Here is a 21,759-nt window from a genome sequence, read left to right as displayed (position 1 = left end):
AAAATGTCTGCAGTATTGAAGGTCCCCAAGAACACAGTGGCCTCCATTCTTAAATGGAAGATGTTTGGAACCACCAAGACTCTTCCTATAGCTGGCCGCCCGGGCAAACTGAGCAATCGAGGGAGAAGGGCCTTGGTCAGGGAGGTGACCAAGAATCCGCTGGTCACTGACAGCGCTCCAGAGTTTCTCTGTGGAGATGGTTGTCCTTCCAGCCATCTGCCATCTCTGCAGCACTCCAACAATCAGGCCTTTATAGGAGAGTTGCCATACCGAAGCCACTCATCAATAAAAGGCACATGACAGCCCGCTTGGAGTTTGCCCAAAGAACCTAACCTCTGGTCGGATAAAACCAAGATTGAACTCTTTTGGCCTGAATGCCAAGCGTCACATCTGGAGGAAACCTGACACCATCCCTACGGTGAAGCATGGTGGTGGCAGCATCATGCTGTGGGGATGTTTTTCAGTGGCAGGGACTGGGAGACTAGTCAGGGGAAAGATGAACGGAGCAAAGTACAGAGAGATCCTTGATGAAAATCTGCTCCAGAGCACTAAGGACCTTAGACTGGGGCAAAGGTTCACCTTCCAACAGGACAACGACTCTAAGCACACAGCCAAGACAACGCAGGAGTGACTTCGGGACAAGTCTCACAGTCCTTGAGTGGCCCAGCCAGAGCCTGGACTAGAACCATATCAAACATCTCTGGAGACCTGAAAATAGCTGTGCAGCGACGCTCCCCATCCAACCTTTTTATTTAACCAAGTTGAGAACAAGTTCTCATTTACAATTGCGACCTTGCCAAGATAAAGCAAAGCAGTTCGACACATACAACAGAGTTACACATGGAGTAAAACAGTCAATAATACAGTAGAAAAATAAGACTATATACAATGTGAGCAAATGTGGTGAGATAAGGGAGGTAAAGGCAAAAAAAGGCCATGGTGGCAAAGTAAATACAATATAGCAAGTAAAACACTGGAATGGTGGATTCGCAGTGGAAGAAAGTGCAAAGTAGAAATAATGGGGTGCAAAATAAATAAATACAGTAGAGGAAGGGGCAGTTGTTTGGGCTAAATTATAGATGGGCTATGTACAGGTGCAGTGATATGTGAGCTGCTCTGACAGCTGGTGCTTAAAGCTAGTGAGGGAGGTAAGAGTCAACAGCTTTAGTGATTTTTGCAGTTCGTTCCAGTCATTGGCAGCAGAGAACTGGAAGGAAAGGCGGCCAAGGAGGAATTGGCTTTGGGGGTGACCAGAGAGATATAGCTGCTGGAGCGCGTGCTACAGGTAAGTGCTGCTTTGGTGACCAGTGAGCTGAGTTAAGGTGGGACTTTACCTAGCAGGGTCTTGTAGATGACCTGGGGCCAGTGGGTTTGGCAACGAGTATGAAGCGAGGGCCAGCCAACGAGAGCGTACAGGTCGAACAACCTGACAGAGAGGATCTGCAGAGAACAAATGGGAGAAACTCCCCAAAAACAGGTGTGCCAAGCTTGTAGCGTCATACCCAAGAAGACTCAAGGCTGTATTCGCTGCCAAAGGTGCTTCAACAAAGTACTGAGTAAAGGGTCTGAATACTTATGTAAATGTCATTTCAGTTTATTTTTTGCTAAAATAAGAATAAAAACATTTTGCTTTGTCATTATGGTGTATAGATTAATGGGGGGGACAATTTAATCCATTTTAGAATAAGGCTGTAACAAAATGTGGAAAAAGTCAAGGGGTCTGAATACTTTCCGAATGCACTATAAATATATACATGCAAATATTACAGAGTTGACCTGAGCTTGACCTAAAAAAAAATATAAAAAAATATTTACAAAAAAAATAAGTGCATAAAAGTAGTCTAATGAGCAGGGAAAAAAAATCAAAGTTTAAAATTAACACTAGTAAAATATCTTATTTGGTTATCAGATATAATCTTAAGAGACAGATGCCCTATGCTTGCTTCTTGGCAGTGTAGGGTGAGGCGTGGGCATACCACATTGCAATAATGTTCAATATGTCATCAGATCATTATTTTTCCCTTTTTGCTAAAATACTGTGTGTTTTCTGGGTTGCATTAGTCTGTTTAGGGGAGGAAGAAATTGATCCTCTGTGGTATGGATTTGCAGCCTTGGGCAGAGAACAGCCTCTCCTCCTTGGGTACATATAGCATGGCCTTTGCCACTTCGTCCAGTGTTCCCTCGTCTGGCTCCAGACCCCGCGCTGCATAGGCATCACGGGCACAGAGCTTGACATGACGGTACTCCAGAGGTAGGAAGGGCACAAAGAAGTCAATAAGATGGCCTGACATCAGCTCACTCTGTGCAAAGCCTCCTGGAAAGCAGACAAATTGGTAAATCCACAATTGACCATGTTGCAGTGGCACTTAAATGTTACAGAATTCAAAATGTTAAGCCACTTCTAATCTGTCTGAAAACTGAGTTTGGGTGTTCACAGTGTAGTGTAGCATCTTCAATCTTGCCTGTGATAACATACAGTATATGCTGAAAATTTGTGTGAGTGATTGTAAAGCCACTTGTTGGTACCTTGAGATTCCATAGCTTCAGCACGAAGCCGGTGTTCCAAGTCCTCCATCCCAATGTCCTCTCTGTTCTGCCCTGAGTGCCAAAAGTCCAAGGCCACATCGTTGATGGTTGTCCCACCAATATTACTAAAGGAAATATTACAAAACATCTTGGTGAGAGGAAAATCTCAGACATTTAGCCATGACTTGGACAGTTAGTGGAAGAGTCCTTGCAAGAATTGGAAGGGTGTGTAGGCTAACCTGAGGAATAAGAAGACAGCTCTCCTGTAGCTGACCCCATCCACATTGTCATAATGGTCCATATAGGGCTTGATGGCATCTATAAGGCCCGGATGCAGTTTCTCAGCCTCATCAAAGATGAAAAGTGTCTGTGGGCAACGAAGCACCATGTCCCGGATAGCTTCTCTGAGCTGGCCCTGGAAAAAGAGCTCTATGGTGAGCACAAAAATCTCTCTCTCTGCCATATCTGGTGTGCAATATATTCAAGATATTAAAATGCACATGAATTCCTCTACATGTTATTATAATTTGCTGAATTTCAACTAACTATATATTTTTAACTCCTATTCTGGTCTCGATCAAGTTGTGTCATCGAATCAATTGCGGCATTATCCTTTTCAAATAGAGATAGTGATATTGACAACATAAAGTAGTTAAGTTCTGCACATGTTCCTGGCAGAGAGGAGTCATGTCTGTGCCAGCTAGGCTCACCTTGTACGTGTCCACCAGTCTGGCATGGGGGAAGTGGAATGGGGCGATGAAAAGACGCACACACTCGCTCTTCACTCCATCCCGGTACATGTTGTCAGCTACAATCCGGGCCACAAAGTTCTTGCCGGTGCCAGACCAGCCATGAAAGGAGAGGGTCAATGGCTTATTGGATTCAGGGTTACTGATGAAGCCCTGCACAGCTTTCAAAACCACTGATTGAGCAAGGTGCTGCCCATGAAGCTTTAGCTGTAGATCACTAGCCAAACCTGGGGGAAATAATGTCAAACCCAGACAAAATGAGGACTACACAAAAATGACATACCTGGTGGAACATACATGAATGATAATATCCGTTCAATATGACTTCATACCTGTAATATTATTTATTATCCGGCAATCCCCTGATTCACAGCACTGTCCCAGGCTGCAATACCACTGTGACAGCAAACGGATGTAGTCCTGAGGAAATCCTGCCCACAGGTCTCTCGTAGGTACTGAAAAGAGCACACAAATGTAATACAGTGTAAATATCTAATATATATTATACACATAGCTGTTGCAATAAATTGAACACTATAATTTCTGCTCAACACAAGTTGTGCAAGGAAAAAGCTGGTTCATAAATAATTATGCTTTTTCATCAACATTTTCTAAATCATTGTTGCTCACTGCCTCTGCATTGTAATAGAAATAGACCTATGTAAAAACGAATTTATACCACGCAAAAATGTCGACAGTGATAACTACAAGCTCCAGTGCAGGTGTTTCTGATCCTAACTACACCCCAGACTGTCGAGAGAAGTGTCTCCCAATTTTAATATTTCTAATGAAAAGAAAATACACCTTTCAGGAAATAATACCTCACCTTGCTGAGTCGTATCATCTTGATTAGGTTGACACTCCCCTTCCCATAGATTACAATAAAGATAATTGAAATAATACGTAGATGCATTTGAAATAGTGTCAAATTGAAAGAAATCTGCATTTGCAGACACAGCCCAAAGGAAGGGCAACAGTTGGTAGAGGAACATCAGTGATGTCGTATATTTGCGGTTATCTGAAAGCGGCGATCTTCGATTCTACCTATTCAAACCTCTCCACCGGCCTACGATGCAAGCAGGCAGTCCTGGAAAATGTATTCATGGTAAAACACAGGAAACGCTCTCCAGATTGCGACGTCATATCCTTACAAATTATGAGTCACGAGGATTCACCCTGATAAAAGCCATGCAGGCAGTGTTGCCAACTCTGAAGCAATATTTAGCGAGTATTCAGACCCCTCTAGCGACACATTTAAAAAAAAAAAGCGACTAGTGACAAATCTTGCGACTTTTTCTGGTGTTATTGGAGACTCTGACGTGAAAGCACCTATCGGTTTTTACTCTTCCCAACGAGCAGCGGGTGCTGCCGTGCCCGTCCCAAAGCCCTCACAGGCGGCCCAGTCAGAGCAGGAGATGTCCACCCCTCCGGATCCAGACTGCAAATGAAGCCGCTGCTGGCTGATCCCGCCCTGGCTTATATATTTTTTTTAAACCCAATTAACCTGAATTAGGGCCAGACTAGTTACCATAATTTTCTCACATTGACATTGACAGTTTTCTATTGTCTCTTTTTGGTCCATTTAGATTGTTCATGTTTTACTGTGACTTGTTGTAGGCTCCAAAGTGGACCATATGGTTAAAAACCAAACGAAGAAAACTAAAATAAAAAACTAAGTAACTCCGCCAGAGTCTCTCTTTCGGGTCACTTTTGCCGGTCACAAGCCCGGATAAAGGAGGAGGGTTGGAATTGTGACATAAAAAAACAAGAATCGACAGAAGAAAGTTCAGGGTGTTTTTTACTCACTTTTTGTCTCTCCCACGACGTTATTCCTCTCCCACAGCGTCCATCACAATTACATTCACATGGACAATTATGCAAATTATGTGATGACGTCATTTAGCGAATTCTAGCTACTTTCCTTACTGAGGAGTTGGCAACACTGCATATACGCTCCAGTCAGTCCAAAACAATTGTACAATGCAAAGACAGTACATTAATGCATGTTTCTATATGTTGTATAAGTACCATCAAGTGTTAATATATACTATGCATGTTCACAGCCCTGCCATACGTTTGATAACTCAATTAGGGTCAGGTTATTGAGGCAATACAATAGATACATATGACCAGTCGGCAATTGAAACAAAGCATTTCCCCGCAACCGTTCCGTTAAATTGAGGGATGTGGCTGTAAAAATATAAACACTTAAATTCATAGACTGAGCCATGCAAGGATGGACTATCCATGATAAAAGATTATAGTGTTAACATTTGAGGCAATTTTTTTACATGTACAAACGACTAAACCAAGAATATTGAGTTTTTGATGGGGTACGACAGTTGAAGCTCATGGGGTATTTAAGTTATACTGAACCAAAAATATAAACGCAACAATTTCAAAGATTTTACTGAGTTAATATTAGGAAAGTAAATTGAAATAAATGCATTATGTTCTGATCTATTGATTTCACATGACTGGGAAACCACATATGTACCTGTTGGTCAGATTTACCCCCAACGCGGGGCACTTATCTGCAAACCGCTGGCCAACATGTCGTCTGCGGTGGTGAGACCAATTGGGCGTACTGACGAATTCTCTAGAACGACATTGGAAGCAGTTTATGTTATTAACATTACATTTATCTGACAACAGCTCGGTGGGCATTCCTGCAGTCAGCATGCCAATTGCACTCTCCCTCAACTTGAGACACGTGGCATTGTGCTGTGACAAAACTACACATTTTAGAGTGGCCTTTTGTCCCAAGAACAAAGTGCACGTGTAATGATCATGCCGTTTAAATCAGCTTTTTGACATGCCACACCCATCAGCTGGATGGATTCTCTGGCCAAGGAGAAATGCTCACTAAGAGAGATTTAAACAAATGTGCACCAAAGGAGAAAAGCTTTGTGCATATGGAAACATGCATATTTTAATTCAGCTCGTGAAACCAACCACGAGTTTATAACGTTCTGTGCATATTCAATAATACATGTATGAATAATAAAATATATATTTCAATGGATGTATAAATGTGAAGCATCCTGTTGGCGTTCCCTCTCACTACCAAATATGGTAGTGAGAGGAAGCCCCGTGGCCGACAGTGGGAGAAGATGGAGCTAGATGGATTTTGGCCGACATTCTGCTAATGTTCTCATCAATGAAGCATTTGATCGCCATGGAGTTTTCTGTTTCCTAAACTATAATCCATAACAAACAGAGTGCACTAAGTTTGGTAGACTTGATTTACCTAATCGTTTATAGAGATTACTTTGTTTAGGACGAGTGCACTAGATAGTTTTCCTAATGAACGTCATGCATATGCGTTAAGGCACAAATGGTCTTCATCCTCTTCTTGGCGGTAGTGTCCCAAGATATCTAGCTGGCTAGCTAATTTACAAATCACAAAAAGTAAAACAAATAACAGGTACTTGGCTTAAATAGCTAGAAATCGATGTCTTTGAACGTTTTGCCGTTACTAGTACTCCTGTGAATCAACTTTTTTCACGGTAATGAAACATGTCATCAATAAATACCTTGTTTACTGTAAAATGTTCTCTGCGATTTTGTTTAGGAGGGGAAGCAATATAAAAAACGAATCATTATGCAAAGCTAAATTCCAGCTTGATTATGAAATTGTAGAGTTGGAATGTCATGTGTTTGTTGTCAAAGACACAGCTAACTACTGCAATTATTACGAAGATACAAAGATGAGGCTATGTGTAGCATTCGGCTGCAATTCTGTCCAGAAGCGAGGAACACTTTTTCCCAGTTTCCAACAGACGTTGAAAGGTATGTAATAAATAATAAGGAGCAATTATTGCATGGTGAGGGATATGTCGTTGACGTTGGCTGTGTAATCAGTAGTGTGTTGTATCCATGACTACCCATCGAATCAATCACCAAAGCAATGGTCACAGATAGATAAAACATGTTAGCTACCAGTAATGAGACAAAGCTATAGCTGGGTTTAACACAACTAGCATGAGGCAGCACGGCTAGCTAACTTTAGTTTACCAATGTGTCCAGCTATATTACATCCAAGGCTATCCCAGAGTTTGTAACACAATTAATAGAAGCCATCATTTGTGACACTGGGTCATTGCAAAGTAATATATATCGAGCTGTAGAACACCATTAAGTACCTCTTAAGTAATCTCAAATATAAAATATATTTTGATTTGTTAAACACTTTTTTGGTTACTACATGATTCCATATGCGTTATTTCATAGTTTTGATGTCTTAACGATTATTCTACAGCGTAGAAAATAGTAAAAATAAAGAAAAACCCTTGAATGAGTAGGTGTTCTAAAACTTTTGACCGGTAGTGTATAGCAGGACACGATCAGTAAGAATGTAAGGGCCTCATTTGGGCACTGGTCATAGGAGTAGCAAGAAAGGCTGCCTTTCCTATGACTTCTGGAGTCTACATCACACTCCTCTTACACAAACAGAGAGAAAAAACAACATGGCTGCTGTTTAAATGAACTGTAGAGTACTATTAAAAACAATCAGGGTGAATAACAGGGATAGAACCATAAACTTATCTACAAATTACAATAAATTACCACAGAAGTTATAACAACCACTACACTACTAAATTAACTATAAAACAGGAGACCTTAAGCATAGACCAACATCCAGCAGAAACTAGAGTAGAGGTGAGAAAGAACAGGAGACCATGAGCATAGACCAACATCCAGAAGAAACTAGAGTAGAGGTGAGAAAGAACAGGAGACCATGAGCATAGACCAACATCCAGAAGAAACTAGAGGTGAGAAAGAAAAGGAGACCATGAGCATAGACCAACATCCAGCAGAAACTAGAGTAGAGGTGAGAAAGAACAGGAGACCATGAGCATAGACTCAACTCCAGCAGAAACTAGAGTAGAGGTGAGAAAGAGAACAGGAGACCATGAGCATAGACCAACATCCAGCAGAAACTAGAGTAGAGGTGAGAAAGAGAACAGGAGACCATGAGCATAGACTCAACTCCAGCAGATGATGCCAAATGTAGTTCAGGTGGTCTGCAGGAGGTTCCGGTGACAGGAGGTGTCCTCAGACTCACGAGCCTCTAAAGGACTATTTAAGTATAGTGTGTAGAGGTATAAGAGAACAAGGATTGAGAACACAACAATAAAAACTTTAAACTAAACACCGGCCTATACAGTATATACACAAACAATGGCTGGGAGTCCCAGAGAAGAGGTTAAAACACAACTGATGTAGATTCCCAGAAACTGCTGAGGCCTCTTCTGCTCCTTGAAAGGGTAGAAGCTACTCTTGCAGGGCTCCAGAGAAGAGTCCGTCATATTTTCATAAAATGGGAAACAAACCAGGGGGCGTGGCTCTGTTGCATCCCGCAGTGTGTGTGATGTTTGGTGTGGCATTCTTTTATGTTTTTAATTTGAACACTTCATTTACAAACAATCTACCATCCTTCAACGATGGATTTACAGTGGTGGGGTGTTGGACTGATGTTGTTGATTGTGTACATACCCGCTACAAAGGGACTAAATTCTGAAAATGCTGCTGGCAGCGGAATCCAATACAGTAGGGAGTTGGTACTATAATGCAACTAAAACACAAACGCGATGGATATCACAATGGCCCATCTAATCCCCGATTGTCTGCGAGTGGATTACAAACCCAAATGAAAACGCTGGGGAATCAGACAGATTAAAAAAAATTGAAGAACCAACTTCCCTGACCCACCACCTTGCTGATCAATGTCCAGTCACTGAGGGGGAAAGCGGATGAGCTGTCAGCGAATCTGCACTTCCAACACAAATACCGGGAGGCCTGTTTGTTGGCGTTTACTGAGACTTGGCTAGATGACAGAGTCCCAGACAGGGAAGTGGAGCTGGCCGTCTCTGGTCAGAGCGGACCGGATCTGACCGTCACAGGGAAACATCACGGCGGGGGCGTCTGTCTGCTTGCCAGGGACCAGTGCTATAAATCGATCCTGGTAAGAGAGACTCTGTACCCCCGACATTGAACTGCTTTCTGTGTCACTGCGACCCTATTATCTGCTCCGTGAGTTCCCCCCAATTGTTTGTTACTGTTGTGTACATTCAATCAAAAGATAATATAATAAAGGCACCAGAGATTATTTATAATCCGTCACAGAAACTGGAATCCATCTCCCCGATGCATCCCAATTTTAGGGGATTTTAACAACTGTACTTTACACAAAGTCCTGCGCACATGCCACCAGTATGTCAAATTTCACACCAGGAAAAATAAGACTTGATTTGTGCTATGGGACAATAGCAGATGTGTTCTCTGCCACCACCAGACCTCCCCTGGGGACATCAGACCACAATGTTGTCTACCTCAGGCCAACCTACTGTCAGCTCCTGGAGGGAGAAACCCCCAGTTAAAACTGTCCAGATCTGGAAGGACAACAGTATCACTCGTCACCAGGGCTGTTTTGACTGTACTATGTGGAAGGTATTTGAGGACAGCAGCTCTGGTCCTACATGACTTTGTAGGGTGTTGTGACAAATCACACTTGGTCCTCAATACCAACAAGACCAAAGAGATGTGCATAGACTTCAGGAAGTGTACACCACCTACCTCTGCAACATCTATCAGAGGTCAGAACAGAGATTGTAGAGGAATACAAATATCTGGGTGTCCTCTTGGACAATAAGCTTCAGTGGAGTAAATGTACAAACCAGATCTACAAAAAGTCAACAGACTAATTTCTCAAAAAGCTGGGATCTTTTAATGTTGACTGTACTATACTGACTGTCAGTATAGTACTGACTATCCTACCGATACTTGACTTTGGGCGATGTCATTTACAAAATAGCCTCCAACACTCTACTCAGCAAATTGGATGCAGTCTATCACAGTGCCATCCGTTTTGTCACCAAAGTCCCGTATACTTCCCACCACTGCAACCTGTATGCTCTCGTTGGCTGGCCCTCGCTACATATTTGTCGCCAAACCCACTGGCTCAAGGTCATCTATAAGTCGTTGCTAGGTAAAGCCCCGCCTTATCTCAGCTCACTGGCCACCATAGCAGCACCCACTCGTAGCACGCGCCCCAGCAGGTATATTTCACTGGTCACCCCCAAAGCCAACACCCCCTTTGGCCGCCTTTCCTTCCAGTTCTCTGCTGCCAATGACTGGAATGAATTGCAAAAATCACTGAAGCTGGATACTCATATCTCCCTCTCTAAATTTAAGCACCAGCTGACAGAGCAGCTCACAGATCACTGCACCTGTACATAGCCCATCTGTAAATAACCCATCCAACTACCTCATCACCATATTGTTACTTATTTTTGCTCTTTTGCACCCCAGTATCTCTACTTGCACATTCATCATCTGCACATCTATCACCCCAATGTTAATGCTAAATTGTAATTATTTTGCCACTATGGCCTATTTATTGCCTTACCTCCCTAATCTTACATTTGCACACACTGTATATAGACTTTTCTATTGTGTTATTGACTGTACGTTTGTTTATCCCATGTGTTACTCTGTGTTGTTTGTGTCACACTGCTTTGCTTTATCTTGGCCAGGTCGCAGTCGTAAATGAGAACTAGTTCTCAACTGGCCTACCTGGTTAAAAAAAATCTAAAATTAAAGCAAGGTGCTTGGAGTCAAACAGACAGGCCTGGATGAGATCTTTAAGGTTAGGTCCTCCGCAAGGCTCACAAAATCATTTTAGACCCAAGCCATCCCCTGTACCCGGACTTTGAACTAATCCCCTCTGGGCGCAGGTATAGGGCACCCCTCAGCAGGAAAAACAGAACTAGACAATTTGTGCCAGGTGTGATATCCCTCCTAAATAGCTCGGGCTAATGTTCCTATCGGCCCAGTAAGGCCAGCAGGCTAGTCTCTTTTTATTGGTATGTAACTGTTATGAAAGTTGTATTTTCAATTTGTTTTGTATTTAAACATGTACATGACACTGCAACAAAATGCCCCCATGGGGACAATAAAGTCAGTAAAGTAAAGCATGTCATTCCCAAAACAAATGTATTCATAAAATGTGAGATTAAACCTTACACACTTTTGCAATTACTCAGGTGGAAGATGTGGCTGAGAAACATCAGGTGTAGGGACATCAGTCTGCAGAAGTCTTTCGAGGACCTGAAGAAAGGGGGTTATTCTGTGTGCGAGGAGCAATTTGAAGAGTTTTATTCTGATTAAGGTACAGCTACTATCTTTGTCAATAAAAATACATTTCAGTCAATACTTTTCTGGTAAAAATGTCTCTTTCAACAGGGTTCACAGAAGACACTGTCCTCCGAGGCAGTACCTACCAGAATAAATTGCATGAATCCACCCCCTCAACCTGCAACAGATGCACAGCGTTGTAGAAATAGAAGTAAGCCAACTACAAAATACGTAGCGATTAAAGATGCATCATTATTGTTTTACATTAATACAACAGGTTTAAAGTCTTGAATGGCCTATTTTTGAAGGAGAGGACAGGGAAGCAGATGTAGGAGTTTTAGGTGAGACAGACAGCGAGAACAAGAAAGTGAAGGAGAGCGTAGACCCAGCTCCAGCAGAGGAAGCAGCAGATGCTGAATTTAGTTCAGGTGGTCTGCAGGAGGTGGTCTGTTAAGTGACAGAGGTACCAGGAGGCATCCTCACAAGCATACAGGAGGAGGCTCAGGTGACAGAAGAAGGCGTCCTTATGAGCATACAGGAAGCTCAGGTGTCAAAGCAAGCAGCATGTAGCACAGATGTCATGCGGGAGGAGGCCATCATCCAATTGAGAGGTCTATAGTATAATAATAATAACTACACGCACAGTGAATAATTGCACACACATTGAAACAAAAATATCAAAACAGATGCTTCGTTTTTTAAGAGAATACGGCTCCTGGAAAATAAGCTGTCAAAATCCGCAAGACTAAAAGCCATCAAAACCAAGTACAACATTAGGATTGATTATACAATTAGGGTGATTTCATCATGCATTTATCCTCTATAATTTGTAGAACAAAACAAGATCCAATGTTGGAGGCCATGGAGTCGCTACCTCCACATCTAAAAGGACTTCTTCAAACTACAGTGCAGTGTACAGACAAATAAGAAAGGGCAGAGGTTCTCTGTGAAGATAAAACAACTTGTAATACAGCTGTACCACCACCGTCCTTCCACTTACAGATTTCGGCAGAAAAAAAATGTGCCCTCCATCGCTACCTTATCCGCACCATTGGTTTCTATTCTGTAAGAATAAATATTGCATTTTGCTCTTACAAGAGGATTAATTTGTTAGACTGCATGTTTTCAGAAATAATCTAAAAGATGGTATTAATTATTATTTTAAAGCCCGAATTCCTCGACGAGATGTTACTCCTGGTCAGAATAATGAGAACAGAAAGAAAGAAATGTGTCCCTAATGTTTGATGAAATGAAATAAAAACATCTAGATTACCATCGCGAAAGGGACGTAATTGACGGCTTAACCATCAAGGGAGATGTTGCAACCAGGCAATGGTTGTTATGATTAGGAGAGTAACATCGAAATGGAAACCTGAGCTATCAGACAATACAGGACTACTGTTTAACATTCCTAAAATTCCACTCTCAAGACACTTAATTCACTTACCCCTGCCTTGTCGACATCTCCCACGCAGCCATTTGGCTATTTCCTGGCTAAATCGGCAATGCCAGCCCAAGAGACTGCTGATATTGTGGCTGAGGCAATAAAGAGACTAAAAAGCATAGGACCGACTAAGTAACAATGTCTATACACATTAGTCCACTTTCAGTTTCATCACTACTATATATTTGGAATTTACAGTAATTACTTTAAATGCGACAGGTCATCAATGTTGTGTGTGACCAGTCACCCTGTAATATGAAGTCTATGAAACTCCTTGGGGCAAGTCTAAATGCTGAGGACCACACTGACGGTGCACACTGCATCACAGTTGAAGACCACAAAATCCCCATCATCTTTGATGTTGAAAACATGATCAAATCAGTGCGGAACAACTTCAAGCATCATGGGATAAAGGTAGATTCAAAGATTATTAAATGGAAAATATAAAATATAATTCTTTAAGAATAAAAATGGACTGTCATTCCTTTTAACTCACCAGATCAGAGACGATGAAAGAATTTGGGACCATCTGGTGTTGTTTTACAAGATGGCACACAATCAGGATGTCACCAAAGCTGACGGACAAACCCAATCTGCCACCCTTCACAAACATGCGAGTGAAGCTGGCAACACAGGTGTTTAGCCACATAGTCTCTGCAGGTAACGAAGTAAAGCAACATAAATATCTACAATAATTTACAAATTCATACACTTTTTACATTCAAGACACTACACTAACCTGTTATTGCTTGAAAATACTGCACTTTAAAAATATTTATATATAAAAATTATATAACTAGGCATGTCAGTTATGAACAAATTCTTATTTACAATGACGGCCTACCCCAGCCGCCCTATGGGACTTCCAATCACGGCCGGATGTGATACAGCCTGGATTCAAACCAGGGACGGTAGTGACACCTATTGCACTGAGATGCAGTGACCGCTGCGCCACATAACTATAGAAATATTAATAAATGTTGGCATTAAAAGAAGTAGTACTAATGAATACTTTACTTAAGGGATGCAAACTATGATGCAGCTAGGCTAACTGCCTAAGGAGGTGGAATGCACAGCCCAGTTACTGAAAAAAATGAACAAGCTGTTTGACGTTCTGAAGTCAAGGTATGTTCAATCAAATGTAAATGCAATCAGGACAGGGTGTATTACACAGTTGAAAACCTTGCACATAGAAATCACTATCAGACCAACATGCTTTTTCCTTCTAGATCTTGCTGGGATAGAAATCCATGGAGGGCTGTCAGACAAGAGAACAGCTTCAAGCTGGATTTCCTTCGGGAAGCAATACAATGGATTGAAACATGGATATTTAAGTTGATTTAAAACGAATACATTAAATATGCCATGCTTCTTCCACCTCAAACTAGACTAGGACCCACTCACTGACACGCTTTGAAGAAACCAAGATAATATTACTCATGTAATGCAGGACTATTTGGACTCCCATTTTGACCACTACACACACTATTTGACCAGTGGAGGCTGCTGAGGGGAGGACGGCTCATAATAATGGCTGGAACGGAACAAATGGAATGGCATCGAACACATGGAAACTATGTGTTTGATGTATTTGATACCATTTCACTTATTTCGATCCAACCATTACCACAAGTCAGTCCTCCCCAATTAAGGTACCAGCAACCTTAAGGTACAACCAAAATATAAACCAATGTATTTTTAGGTCAGGAACTACTCTACCATGCCAGCAAGTCTTCAAACTAACCCTACAGAGTGTCCTAAAAATAACAACTGAGGCAGAGGAAAATGCTTTAAAATGTCTGTGCACAGCCAAACTTAATCAGGACAGTTTAGAGGTAAGTTATGAGTTGTAATGTAATATTTTTGTTCATGTAGGGTAATCATGAGTCTTACATTTAATTAGAGGTCCCAAACCCAACCACGGTCCAATACATGTAGTACTTGGCAATGATCGGTCAGGACCCGCAGCCCTCTACATTAAATCACTCACCCATTGTGCTAGTTTTTGTTGGTGCTCAGTCTCCAATGTTCTCTGCCATGTTTTCTTGGGCCTTCCTCTTAATCTCATGCATTCACCTTCACATGACAACATAAAAGGAAATGAGATGAAAGATCAGAGGGTATTTCAAACGTTCATCCTAATGTTTCATATGTATTTTTTTTTCACCCCCTCTGCCAAATTGTTTTCTGTTGCACTTAAGTGCTTCAATTGCGAACATCCTCATTTGTGCAAGTAACACAAACTGCCAGACCGATCGAGATGACGACCTACTTGTCCACGGCAAAGACACCACTTATCCTACCACTCTTGCTTCCGGCTAAATCCTAATGATGCGGGCCAACTCAGAGGATCCTCCACCGGGCATGGCCAGTTGCATCTTCCCACTGCTTCAGACAGTGGCCCTACAGCAATTACAACGGTAAACAACTTTAAAAAAGAGGTGTTTGTATTACTCACAAATATTATTTACCCAATACAGATAAACACTGCCGAAGGGGCTGCAGATGGTGATTGTTTGAAGGATGAGATCCTGAGCGATATAAACGGATGGCTTGCACATGAGGTGCAGAAAAAGCCAATCCTCCATGACTGCAAGGCATGCGAGAGGGTGTTGGTCCACATGGGTTCTGAGCATAACTATGCTAAAGGATCTTCTGACGCAACAACCTTTATCAAAAGGAAGAGCTACACCGAGGACGCTAGGGTGGTGGAGTCATCTCAACTGAGGGCAATGGTAAAAAAAGAAAATGGACATACTTGACAAAAAACCTTAATCTGAGGAAAAACTGGCATTGTGTCAGGAGTAAGAGTTCGTAGATCTAGTACCTTTGATTGCATCCTGGAAGGCCATGTCGAGCATGCCTAACCTCTCAACCAAAAAAATACACCATGTGTAGAATGCGAGCGTTACTTAGAAAAATTAAACGTGAAGTTGACGAACCAAAAAGCACAGCGTAAATGTAATTGTTTCACCGGATTTGTTGGGCTGCCTGGACTCCCCCCCTGTATCACCATCCTAGTGAAGAGAACATCTAAATAGAAAAGGGGCGACATTTAATTACAAATAATTTGTAGACTGCAAATTGACCGCAAGAAGACTGAACAGATGTTTGACTTATATAATCATTCAAACCTTGCTTTCATTTGTATACGATCAGGTACCTCTTACGTATGGGAATACTTTAACAGATTTTGGCAATAAAAATAACTTGGGAGCCGATTTCCTGGTGTTTAAATCTTATGATTCTTCTTTTTTGGGGGGGGGGGCTAAACTTTTGGCGGAAAATAGTACCACCCATGGGCCAAATTCAACTCAGCACGTCACTCAAAATTCCAATGTCAGACTGGGAATGACTCCGTTCAACACGGTTGTCAAATAATTTCGGTTCTAGCTCTGTTGAGAACACATGCAGTACTGTAGAGTACATTAATTCATGCAAAGGCTATTAGTCTGCTCATCCATGTTCTAGCAAACATACGTCCTTGCGTGATTAGCTAAACTAGCTGTTTGGTCCATTACCAGCATAGTCAGTTATTCTTGTCAATGACGGCCTACCCCTAACGACGCTGGGCCAATTGTGCGCCGCGCTATGGGACTCCCAATCACGGCCGGTTGAGAGAAAGCCTGGAACCGAACCAGGTTATGCAGAGGCTTCTAGCACCGCTGCGCCACTCGGGAGCCCAATTTCAAAAGCAGCAAGCTAATCGCCATGAGAAATCTACAGTATGTAATGAGCTAGCTACTCACGCCTATGTAACATGGAATGTATCCAGAGTAATGGGTTAGCTATGGTTACCTCAGTAAAATCTAAGACTTCATTCCTAACACCAAGCCTTCAAATTAAATGGAATCGACGGCAGTTTAGCCACCGGTAGCGTGGGTGCTTTATGCGCTAGTCAATTCCTTGTCTACTTTATACGCCCGCCCACTGTATGATAAGTAGCAAATTAGCTAACGTTGACTTACCTTGCTACTGCTGAAGTTATTGCTGCAATTTCAAAAATGCTACCCCTGCAACAGAATTACGACGTTTGCGCCTTGGCACAACTTTCAGTTATCACTCTCCTTGAAAATACACCTATATTTTGAATGTGCGTTTCCGTCTTTTTGTGGCGTTAAGTCTAACCCTAGTGACTCGGTTAATTTCAAACTATATTTGATCTAGCTCTCAATCTGCAGTCCAACGATTGTAATAAATCATATTCAAATTATGCAATCACTAAGCTGTCCAATAAAACACGATCTTACCTACTACCATGACATTGACCAATAGTTTGTAAACAAATTATAATCGAGACAGGGATAACTTCAAATTTTATTGATAGTGGAAACCAGTAATCTCACAGGATGAAAATGTAGTCTGAAATCATGGACATCTCCCATCGCATCTCTTGATCTCCGACATCATTTCTGAGGAATGGCAAAGAGAACTAAGCAAAATGCATACACAACCACAAACTCAGTAATGCCATTTTACAACCTCAGATATAAATGGAACGGTAGGGTATAATCAGAAAAATCATTTGGCAGAATCTCTTCATCATAGGTTGAGATAAGGGCAACTGCACATTACATAAACTCACCTAAGTCTTAGCTACACTGGCAGTTGTGAAACCACTGGCCACCTAGAGAGAGATTAAGTTAATTGAGACAAATTACGATCATGGGCAATGCAATACACTTCCAGGTTCCTCAGTTCAGGTAATGTCCACATAAAAATTCAGGTCAGACATTTGTAAGCATCACTGAAACCAGTTAAGCAGATTACCCAAATCTATGTATACCAACCTGACAGGGACAGCTCCACATTAGTTCCAATCCTTCATGCCAGTATCCACTGCAGCTGCAAATAAGTGAAGGATTATCACAATGACCACGACTCAAAATGCAATTGAGTCAATTTTAACTTCGTGTAACAATGTCCTCAACCATAGCAGACAATGCAAAGTCATCCTTTACAGTTGTAACGTCAAAAGAGGTTGTGTGTAACTCACTTCAGTCATCCTTCTTGCCACACCAGATCCTTGTTCTGCATCGACCGGGTCTGAATAGAAATACGACTTTTTATCAAAATGCTCAAGGTTTCCAAACCCAGAAAATGAAAGAACCACAATCTAATCAGTGTGTGTAACAATTGTCCTCAAAGAGATCAGAGACCTGATTCATTGTCATCCTTTCAGATTGCACTATGCCATTGACCTTCATTTCATATGTAAACTTAGTAACTTACCCTAGATCAACAGCCAAGCTACACTTGAGACTCCAGCATCCCATCATAGCATGAGGTCAGAAGGCTCTGTAAAGACACTGTCAGTGTTGTATAGGCAAAAAAATGATCTATATGCTTTGAAATTAAGGATACATCAGATAGGAGCGAAAGACAATGCTGAGTATTCATCATAGAGTATCAGCTGAACTATGCTGTCATCATTGTATCAAGTATTAACAGCCTTAATTAAACAAATCAACCCACCTTTTGTCAAAGTTCATCACATGACTCATTTCCATTGGCTTCTGAAAAATCGAAAGGTCACATGAACTTCATGCAGTGAGTGAACCTACTGAAATGGATACAGATAGCAGCTTTGCTGTTCGCTCCTTATTCTTCATGGTGCAACCGCTGAACTATGAATTCATTGTATCACATGATAAAGCATCATTGCTCATGTTGGTTGAGTGCAAAGTGTAGTAGCTTACCGTGGCATCAAGTTCAGAATATTGGCATTCCCACAGAGTAGGCCATCTGCAGATAAGTAAAACATTTATTATTTTTTGCCAAGGAGACTAGACTGGCTTCATTGAAAGCAGCTGCACTGCATCAGTAAAAACATTTCTTTCATTATTTTTCAGAGAGATTCCCAATGTTTTTTTAACAGTCATCATTTACAGTTCAAAACACTGAAACGCTATGAGAAACATGAAACATACCCAATGCCACAACTTGTCCGCAGCTGTAAACGAATAAATTTAAAGTTAAACTTCAAAATACCTTAACAGCTACGTCAAACCACGTGCTGTGCCTCAGAACATGCAATTGGTGGTTGCAGATTCATCATCCAAACAGATCAAGAGTAGCAAATGGGGTCATCAGTGGCACATGGCTCAAATTCTTCGATTTAACACGTGGATGTTGCGTAACACTGATAATCATGCATACCTCATTTTGAGTCCTCCAACTTGTGCTTTGCTTCTCAGCAATACCTGCGAAACAACCAAACAGCTCAGATCTGCAAAAACTGTCCTATGATAAAACCGCGATTGAATAACTAGGACAGTAATAGTGCCACGAAGTAATTAAGTATGTTTTAAGTCAGAATGGTTGGCGTTTCATCAATTTAACTCAGATGTCCCTACCAACACTTATTTCATCATATAAGAAAGGGAGGCCCAGCTTGCCGGGGGTACTCGTTGATTGTCCAAACAGCAAGTTAAGGACACTTACACTCAGTTCTAAAATTAACTCCATTGCATTGAGTCTTGTGATAATCCTTAACTGTAGTTAATATAAAAACGTGCACTTGAGTTTAAATGTTTCCTGGTTCTTAACGCGATCCTCGAGTACCCCCCCCCAACTAATCAGGCCCTCAATTAATTGAATCTGGTGTTTTTTTCCCCAGAGCTACAACAAAGCGTGCTGTTGGGTGTGGGTACTCTAGGACTGGAGTAAGGTAACAATGTCCTAGAAGATTGTTCTGCTAGAGTGAAAAAGGAGAAAACTTGTTTGCGACACGTGGTCGAGTTAAGCCTGCTAACTAAGGCTAGCGAGCATAACACGATCTAGCGAGGTCCTTTCGCAAGAGTGACACATTTACCAGACATAACTAATCAACTATGACGGCAAAAACAAATTGATACATGACTGGAAGCATGTGCTTCAAATACATAACCTTCGACTACAAACTGCAAGACAAATATGTTACCTTTCTTCAGGATCGGAGAGGAGAAGGAGACTGACCAAACGGTGGAGGCTGAATTTATATGGAATGTCATTCGCATTGGTTTATGGGAAAAGTCAGTATCTTCTTCTGTGATTGGCCAAACACGATTTTTTTTGGAAGCCCCTCGCGGCGGCACACGGAACGGTTGGCTGGGGGCGGGTTGAACCCACCCACCACACTTTGTTCATTTGCGCAGGCTTTCCAAACTGTCGAAGGCTAGAATTAATCAAATTTTTGTCAAATTAACATCAGATTTGATTTTTCGTAGTAGGTTAGGGGAATGTACGCAGCAGGTAAGGGAAATTAGGTTAGGAAAAGGACTAGGGTTAGCAAAATACTACAATTGTCAATTGTAGACGTTAATTTCCAAAAGCTGGATGACAAGTTGACCTTTAAAGTTCATATGGATAATCATGTGAGGAATATTACATTGAAACTGGGGTTTTATTTTCGTAATAAGGCTTGCTTCCCGCTTATGGATAGAAATAAGCTTGTTCAGGCCACTTTTCTCTCTGTAATTGTTTATGGTGACTTGCTGTATGCAGCCGCCTCTTTCTTACAGAGACTGGACTCTGTTTATCATGCATTTTTGCGCTTTATTACAAATGCCAAATCACACCCACCATTGCACCTTGTACCAAATGCTGGGTTGGACCTCACTTTATATGCGCAGAAATAAAATCAAATAGTTTTTGTCACATGCGCCAGGTACAACAGGTGTAGTAGAGCTTACAGTGAAATGCTTACTTACAAGCCCTTAACCAACAATGCAGTTCAAGAAATAGAATTAAGAAAATATTTGCTAAATAAACTAATGTAAAAAATATTATAAAAAGTAACACAATAAGATTACATAATAATAACTACGCTATATACAGGGGGTACCAGTACCGAGTCAATGTGCAGGGGTACAGGTTTGTCGAGGTAATTTGTACATGTAGGTAGGGATAAAGTGACTATGCATAGATAATAAAGAGCGAATAGCAGCAGTGTAAAAACAAATAGTCAGGGTGGCCATTTGATAAATTGTTCAGCAGTCCTAGCTGTTAAGGAGCCTTTTGGACCTAGACTCCTCCCTATAGGCTGTCTCATCGTTGTCGGTGATCAGGCATACATACCACTGTTGTGTCGTCAGCAAATTAAATGATGGTGTTGGAGTCGTGCTTGGCCACGAAGACGTGGGTGAACAGGGAGTACAGGAGGGGACCAAGTGGGTCTACTCTAGGGTTTCCGGGATGATGGTGTTGATGTGAGCCATGACCAGCCGTTCAAAGCACTTCATGGCTACCAACGTCATTTAGGCAGGTTATCTTCGCATTTTTGGGCTACATTTATATGTGTTCATCTACGAAGCCCTTTTGGTTAAACTTTCCCTCTTTACCTCTGTAGTCTGGTCTCCTTCACCAGCAGCAGTTACCATACCCGGTCTGCTAGGTGGTTGCTACTTAAAGTCCCCAGGACATTTACAGTATTAGGCAAGACTGCCTTCTCGTCCTGTGCACCAGAGCCATGGAATAGTCTGCAATCCATGCTTCATCTAGATATGTTAGTGCCACTGGGACATTCTGTTACAGGGGAGTGTAAATGCTTTTTTTAGGCTGGATCATGTTGTTGTATTGTATTGTTCTATGTTTTAATTCTGTAATGTATTGATTGTTGCTGTCCTCTTTGCCAGCTCTCCCTTGAAAAAGAGACTGGGCTCAATGGGCTTTTCCTAGTTAAATAAAGGTTAAATAAAATAAAACATGTTCCATTATATTGACCAGAGATTGGCCGCTCTAACAATGACAATAATTGCCGTAAATAAAAAGGAAGGCAATCAGCAAAATTTTTTACCCTATGTGGAATATATTGTATTTTTTCAACACAATTATGATGTAAAACAAATGTCTGTAACTCATGAAAGAGAAAATAAACAGATATATGTTTTTTTTTAAGCTGATCTTGTTAAAGAAAACAAA

General features: G+C 41.5%; 1 protein-coding gene and 5 non-coding genes across 24 annotated transcripts; all 6 read right to left on the bottom strand.

Annotated features, from left to right (window-relative positions):
• Positions 1 to 1,558: 1,558 nt before the first annotated feature.
• LOC106584322 (torsin-3A) lies at positions 1,559 to 19,951 on the bottom strand. 19 transcript variants are annotated; one of them, XM_045706060.1, is made up of 20 exons: positions 19,781 to 19,950; positions 19,018 to 19,061; positions 18,789 to 18,811; positions 18,558 to 18,603; positions 18,334 to 18,374; positions 18,091 to 18,156; positions 17,855 to 17,904; positions 17,649 to 17,703; positions 17,444 to 17,485; positions 15,686 to 17,270; positions 15,162 to 15,261; positions 14,849 to 14,934; positions 13,355 to 13,512; positions 11,561 to 11,592; positions 11,308 to 11,387; positions 3,608 to 3,730; positions 3,237 to 3,502; positions 2,766 to 2,941; positions 2,527 to 2,651; positions 1,559 to 2,314 (listed from the first exon to the last, which is right to left on the bottom strand). In XM_045706060.1, exons 12-20 carry the CDS (start codon positions 14,850 to 14,852, stop codon positions 2,067 to 2,069), a joined length of 1,212 nt encoding a protein of 403 aa, XP_045562016.1. In that variant the 5' UTR covers positions 14,853 to 14,934; positions 15,162 to 15,261; positions 15,686 to 17,270; positions 17,444 to 17,485; positions 17,649 to 17,703; positions 17,855 to 17,904; positions 18,091 to 18,156; positions 18,334 to 18,374; positions 18,558 to 18,603; positions 18,789 to 18,811; positions 19,018 to 19,061; positions 19,781 to 19,950; the 3' UTR covers positions 1,559 to 2,066. The 19 variants fall into 19 exon arrangements, with proteins under 19 accessions (XP_045562016.1, XP_045562017.1, XP_045562015.1 ...); XM_045706061.1 differs by having other exon boundaries at positions 14,849 to 15,261; positions 18,091 to 18,167; positions 19,781 to 19,951; XM_045706059.1 differs by lacking the exon at positions 15,162 to 15,261 and having other exon boundaries at positions 15,317 to 17,270; positions 19,781 to 19,951.
• Positions 17,338 to 17,409, bottom strand: LOC123729976 (small nucleolar RNA SNORD47). The gene has a single exon (XR_006761670.1). It is a non-coding gene; the product is annotated as a small nucleolar RNA SNORD47 (small nucleolar RNA).
• LOC123729985 (small nucleolar RNA SNORD78) lies at positions 17,549 to 17,611 on the bottom strand. Its single transcript, XR_006761679.1, has one exon. It is a non-coding gene; the product is annotated as a small nucleolar RNA SNORD78 (small nucleolar RNA).
• Positions 18,216 to 18,299, bottom strand: LOC123729979 (small nucleolar RNA snR60/Z15/Z230/Z193/J17). The gene has a single exon (XR_006761673.1). It is a non-coding gene; the product is annotated as a small nucleolar RNA snR60/Z15/Z230/Z193/J17 (small nucleolar RNA).
• Positions 18,672 to 18,751, bottom strand: LOC123729964 (small nucleolar RNA SNORD79). The gene has a single exon (XR_006761659.1). It is a non-coding gene; the product is annotated as a small nucleolar RNA SNORD79 (small nucleolar RNA).
• On the bottom strand, positions 19,162 to 19,242 carry LOC123729978 (small nucleolar RNA SNORD74). The gene has a single exon (XR_006761672.1). It is a non-coding gene; the product is annotated as a small nucleolar RNA SNORD74 (small nucleolar RNA).
• Positions 19,952 to 21,759: the final 1,808 nt, after the last annotated feature.

Source organism: Salmo salar, chromosome ssa23 (genome assembly GCF_905237065.1).
Source record: "Salmo salar chromosome ssa23, Ssal_v3.1, whole genome shotgun sequence".
Classification (NCBI taxonomy): Eukaryota; Metazoa; Chordata; class Actinopteri; order Salmoniformes; family Salmonidae; genus Salmo; species Salmo salar.
The sequence above is the reverse complement of the archived record's forward strand: the minus strand, read 5'-3'. Positions and strand labels throughout refer to the sequence as shown.

Bases quoted from the DNA above. Each gene is read 5' to 3' on its own strand.
- LOC106584322 (XM_045706061.1), bottom strand. The intron at 2,942-3,236 runs GTGAGCCTAGCT...CTCTTTTTCCAG, and splicing joins GACTGGTGGACACGTACAAG to GGCCAGCTCAGAGAAGCTAT. The intron at 2,315-2,526 runs GTACCAACAAGT...TCTGCTTTCCAG, and splicing joins TGAAGCTATGGAATCTCAAG to GAGGCTTTGCACAGAGTGAG.